This window comes from Cyprinus carpio, chromosome B9 (assembly GCF_018340385.1).
Source record: "Cyprinus carpio isolate SPL01 chromosome B9, ASM1834038v1, whole genome shotgun sequence".
NCBI lineage: Eukaryota > Metazoa > Chordata > Actinopteri > Cypriniformes > Cyprinidae > Cyprinus > Cyprinus carpio.
In genome coordinates, this window is record NC_056605.1 from 27,756,430 (window position 1) to 27,762,567 (window position 6,138).

Here is a 6,138-nt window from a genome sequence, read left to right on the forward strand (position 1 = left end):
TGGAGAATAAATAGATGTTTTGTACAGCTAAAAATAACTGGAAGCAAATGTCACTGGAAGCCTGGCACATTCAATTTAGGCCTACAACTTCACTCTTACATTAAAAATAATGTGGAGAGATAGTGGTGAAGGCAACTAGCCAACAACAAATATTAGTTCTTATTTGTTCCCATTGGGAGAGAAAACAAAACAGCATTTCTATGACTTTACAAAATAGGAAAAAAATATGGAGAGATTGATTACATTGGCCATAAGACAGAACAGACGCAAATTTGACCATCTTCCATGATCTTCTCTCTCTTGCTGCCTGTAAAAGAAGTATTACATCAGCTTTAATTTGAAATTCCATTGGCTCGCGCCAGTGCTAAAGTTGACATCTGTGGCTTGCTGGCAGAACGGAGTTGTTTATTTCATACATCATATAGTGTGTAGATTTTTTTAATGCCTTGTTCTGTGTTCCATTTAATGTTTGTCATTCATTCAATTGACTATTGCTCTTTGTAAAATGCTCGTTTTGTTGTAGCCTACTGGTGAAAGACTAAATAATATTAATAATAAAAAAGATGTGACCATTTTCTAAATATTCACACTTCTGGTTTCTACAGAAGCATTTACTATCACTTATTACTGATATTCAAAAAGGTAAGCAAGCACTGCTTTCTTTACGTTTCGTATATCTGCGTTTATCTCGTATATCTTTGTTTCGGTTTCTCCTTTTGAATGACGAATAAATACTAGGTATTGATTGTTCATTCCTCTCACGCATGCGCAGAAAGCACGCGTTAGTTTCCCGTCGGCTGTAGTCTGTGCGGTGTGTTCGACCGCAGCTTTTTGGACCGTCGGCTATCGTCGCCGCTAGTTCTTTGAAGTCGGCTTGGTGTGTCCCGGCCTTTAGCTCGTTGAAGGTCCATCTTAAAACGCTCTTTGTGTTTATCTGTAACAGTCAGTTTCATTTCGGAGGATTTTTTTCTGCACCTGCCATATTATTTATGACTGGTATGATAAAACACAAGCTTCCACCTGATTATATCACTGGATGCATTGAAAACCAGGTGTAGACGAACATGTTGTGGTTTTAATCGCAAAAACGAAGTCGTCTTATCCTGCAACCAAATTCCAAGATGACAAAACTTGAAACAGAGACTAATCACAAGCAGATGGCTAGGGCCACACGAGCCAATTCAGTGTCTTGTATTAAATCAGCAGATTTCATTCTTGACTGACCATTTTAATTTTGTACAAAGATCTGTAGATTTACAAGCTTTCTGAAGGCCTCTATGGTCTTTCCAAGTCTAAATAGTTGAGTGTTTTGTAGCGATGTGGAGAATGGCTGGATCTCTGCATCTGACAGCAGTATTCTTCAGTGTCAGCCTGCCTGCTGTCTGCAGAGCAGAAGGTTCTGACAAGCCTTTCCTCAGTGTCCACTTCAGCTTCAAACACTAGATTCTATACCAGACAATTAAAATCGAACGTTTACTTGAGAACGGCATTTTACAATAGATTTTAATTACAAACAAAATGGTTGTGCTTTTGTATTATGGAGTGCTTCTTTACTAAATTTGGCATGGAACATCTTTAAAATAAATAAATAAATAAACCTTATTAAACATTCATTAATAGATGTTGAAAATGAAACGAAGAAAAAACAAGAATCATATTTTATTTCATTGTTGTCTGTGCTCTCAATATGAAAACATATAAGCTTGTTTATTAAATTTATTGTAATTTTTGTAATAAAATTAAGTCTCAATTACGTCAATAAAAATCATTCGAAAAATATAATTTACGAATTATTATGAATAATTAGGCTACTTACAACATGTAGGCTAATTCAACAATTCATTGATTAAAAGTAAGCCAATTCACTTGCTAAATGCATCAAATAAATTATTTAACTATGTAAAATCTAATGACAATTTTAATAAATTTATTTAAATGTATTAACATTTAAAAATAATTATTTGTTTCTTATACGGCAATATCGTATAGCCTAGTTATCCCTACAAAAATAACAAATAAATAGGAAAAAAGCAGATACAATAAATTAAAATAATTTACAATAATTTCTTCTAATACGTTTCTGAAATAACATTCTTCTCACGAGTTTTAGGACTTGCCTGATGTAAACAATAGCTACAATTTTAAGACATAAAGAGACAAAACGGGATTAGCTTGTGTTATAGAAATCAGTTAAATTACCTGAAGAATTACCAGGAGTCCAGCACAGCAGTCCTACATAAAGTACGAAGCCGGGATGAACATTTTCATTTAGCCGAACTTGACACATCAATTTAATGTAAAAGGTCATAGAAAGTTTCGTCCCGAATACGCAATGTGAAAATGTCAGGGTTCTTGTTCAGACTGGCCTATTGACAGTATCTAATTGTATTTTTGTTTATGACAAATTTAAACATTGCTTACGAAAGTAAAAAAAAAAAAAAAAAAAAAAAAATATATATATATATATATATATATATATATATATATATATATATATATATATATATATATATATATATATATATATATATATATATTCGGCAACATTTTATATATGGCATCTCAAAATAAAAATAATAAATAAATAATAAAGAGGTTATGTTTTTGAAGAATAAATAATTTCTACATCAGATGGTGAAGCATGACCATAGCTAAGACAGGTGTTTAGGAGTTTGGCCACCCATGTTCCAGACGACTAAACTAACAATTTAATGACATGAAGCAAATACTTCAGATCGTCCAGTTGGTGCAGTAAATATTAGTCTACTGCTTAAAACGAATAGGAAACAGCTTAAGATAACTTTACGATTGGACACGTGCTCTGAACAGCAACCATTGCCGTCCAGTGCTTTTGAAATGACAGAGAGTCACTAGGAGGAGGCACGCGTCCCTAATGAGCTCCTTTTCAAACCTGTTGAATAGAGACAAGCACCCTGCGGCGAGACCTGGAGCTATTTAATGGCCATTACGCACAGCTGCACAGTTTACGCACGGTAGTTAGAGCTCAAACCTCACAAGCGTGGTATAGTGACATCTGAATAAAAATGGAAGACTTATTTTTGGATTTCGATGCTCAAGATGCTGCCACAGACTTTGCATTCTGGGGTCAAATGGACCCGAACTTCCAGTTCCAGTCTCAGCTGGACACGCTGCTGTTTGACTGCAGCGCAATGACAGGTCAGCTGTCGCCCTGGCCCTCTTTCGGGTGTCAGTCCGTGTTCCCCGAGGCTCAGCTGACCTTCACGGACTTAGACTCGCAGTCTCCGCAGCTGGAGGTCGGTGCTGAAGTGGACAGCTCCTTAGTGGACGAGCCCCATGAGATCGGCAAGCGAAGACAGCAGCAGCGGCGTTTGACGGTCCATCACCCGTACAAGGTGCAGCGCCACGCCGCCAACATCCGGGAGAGGAAGAGGATGCTCAGCATCAACTCCGCGTTTGAGGAGCTGCGCTGCCACGTGCCCACCTTCCCCTACGAGAAAAGACTCTCCAAAATAGACACATTAAGACTGGCCATCGCTTACATCGCACTGCTTAGGGAAATCCTCATGTCAGGCTGTGACCCCAAGTCATATGTCGATGAATGCATGAAGAACGGCTATAAGAATCAGACCAATGCTATCTGGAACACGAGCGGTAAGATGTGTGTAAAACGTGCGCGCGCGCGTGTGTGTGTGGGGGGGTTAATTGCGTATAAACAGCTTTCACTCAGAAATTGCTAGTAAATTTCACAATTGATTACAACGAAAAGACAAGTAGCCTAACTCACTGAATTAAACGTGACGTCTTGAAGTAGAAAGATTAAAATCGTACTTTCTTGTGAAACATAGGCCCTACACCAATAATTTTTGTTTTATTTACAATTTTGAGTGTAGGCCTAAAATGTTGGCCATAGTCATTAGTGAAAAGAAAAAGAGGGTATTGTTTATTAATTTCACTTATTTAATTTTCTTCCTATTAAAACAAACAGAATTTGAGCAAAAAGTTGAATTGAAAATGTAATATAAATTTTAAAGCGGAAACGACTGAATTTCAAACGTAACGATACATATGAACCGGTTCTTTGAATCAAAAATATACTACGTGAACAGTGTAGTCTAAGTGCGGAATGAATGACTCGTATTAACCGACTCTTGAATCAAACAGCGCAAAGTCTAGTTCGATTCCCAAATGAATGCCTCTTGTGAACCGGCTATGTTTTCAGAAATCTGTAACTCATAACATGAACAGTGTCATCTTGTAAGAACTCCTTGTAGTGAATCAAAAACATATGAAGCGAAGAGTGTAGGCTATCTGCTTCCCGAACATTATGAACCGGTTCATTTTACTGAATCAAATATTTCGTTTTTAAAAAGTAATTAAACTGGATAATTATTATTTAAAATATCATATAGAAACATTTTACTTTGATTACACACACACAAATTCCCTTTTTTTATTTAGCAAATCAAATAATTCATTCCGGTATCCAAAAAAAAAAAAAAGAAAAAGAAAAGAAAACAGCATATCAAATAAACATGAACTAAATCATTTAATCCCTCACTGGTTTAGAAAAACATATCTGATAATTTTAAAAACATGACAGGAAATTTAGATCAAACATTTGTGCAGTCTTCGTGTCATTGCAACACTTTTATTCAATTAAACAAGCATTTTGAAGTATTAGGAACAGATTGGATATTTATCCACATGCACACAAATGTTTCCTTCCCCTTGTTTGTGGGGCATATGAGGTAAATGACTTGTTTATTAGGAGTGCATATGCAAATAGGTCCTCAGTAGGGCTTATGTCACTCAAACAGGCGTTATTTTACATGATTAAACAGTTCCTATTGTTCATATTGACTGTGCAGTTTATTCCCAGCTGTCCAATCCGTTTTCAAAAACTTCCTTTTCTTAAGACACAAGTATTTAGACTGAGCTGAAAGGGAGCTGTGTGCTTCAGTTAACCACATCCCAGGCTTCCAGCTCTTCAAGGGGGAGGGTTTTAATGAATAAGTGTGCCTTTGTTAGCCTTAGACCAGCGACTTGTTAAATGGTCATTAAAATGTATCTAAAGCCTCATGTTTGCTCTGCTTTTGTGCTCTCCAACTCCAGATCTGACAGCTCGGCTCTCTTGGATAAAGTGGGATTAACTGCCGCCTCTCCCTCCTTTCTCACGCTCCTCTTCAATGGTGCCATGGCATGACAAGTGCGTGACATCTGCAGACTTCTCACCGCGTTACACCTCCTGGCACTCGGGACACTTTTTATATTCTAATTTGTTGTGGGTTAAGATCAGGCCCACTTTTGCTCATCCAGACGTGCGTTGTTTGTTGTGAATGAGACCTCATTGGGACAAAGCAGAGGCACTTGTGCCTGTGTGCACGAGGAGAGAATTGCAAAAGGGCGGCAGTTCAAATTTGTTTCTATGTGCTTCACTGTTGAAAGCAAATCGAAAGGGTTTGGCCTGGCAATGTGCCTGACAACCGCAGATTTAGAGTACTGAACACTGACCGTGAAATAATTTTATAACAACAGTATTTATTTAATTTATTCTTCTTATTTATTAAACATTTCTTTTTTGGTCTTTCTTTTAACTTTGTGTGATTGAATTTTATATGATTATTTATTTAAAAAAAAAGATACAAATAAAAAAAAATACAAATAAAAAAATACTTTTTTGCATAAATAAAAATCTATAAAATGCCTGACTTTTGATTACTTTGTGGTTTAAAAGGGATTTATTTCTAACATTTTAAGAAACATTATTTTCCTATTTACTGTAAGATATAGGGCAATATCGGGCACAATCTCAACACTTTTGATGAATGGCTATGCTTTTTTAAATATTGTCATTTCATCTAATTATCAACATTTGTGAGATTTAGTCAGTTAAAACCGTTTTGAGGTTAAATGTTTTATTTTTGTGTTTCTGGAAAATATCTGAGCTTTGTTTATCTACTCTATAATGTTATGTATTATGAATATCAAATTTTGTCTATTTGCTAATGAGGGATCTATGGGTCTGTCTTGTTTTTAAGTAAAAAGTTCAAATAAGATGCTTGAGGTATAGGATGGACCCCCAGAATTGCCATAAAAGGCCCCAAATGGCATGTTGTTAATATTACTATTTTTAAATGTAATATTTATTGTAATTAA

General features: G+C 35.9%; 1 protein-coding gene across 1 annotated transcript; it reads left to right on the plus strand.

Moving 5' to 3' along the window:
- The first annotated feature begins 2,766 nt into the window (after positions 1-2,766).
- LOC109096840 (fer3-like protein) lies at positions 2,767-5,553 on the plus strand. The gene is made up of 2 exons (XM_042730534.1): positions 2,767-3,633; positions 5,095-5,553. The coding sequence occupies exons 1-2, from the start codon at positions 3,045-3,047 to the stop codon at positions 5,130-5,132; spliced, it is 627 nt and encodes a 208-aa protein (XP_042586468.1). The 5' UTR covers positions 2,767-3,044; the 3' UTR covers positions 5,133-5,553.
- Positions 5,554-6,138: the final 585 nt, after the last annotated feature.

Bases quoted from the DNA above. Each gene is read 5' to 3' on its own strand.
- LOC109096840 (XM_042730534.1), top strand. From the start codon at position 3,045: ATGGAAGACTTATTTTTGGATTTCGATGCTCAAGATGCTGCCACAGAC. The intron at 3,634-5,094 runs GTAAGATGTGTG...CTCCAACTCCAG, and splicing joins TGCTATCTGGAACACGAGCG to ATCTGACAGCTCGGCTCTCT.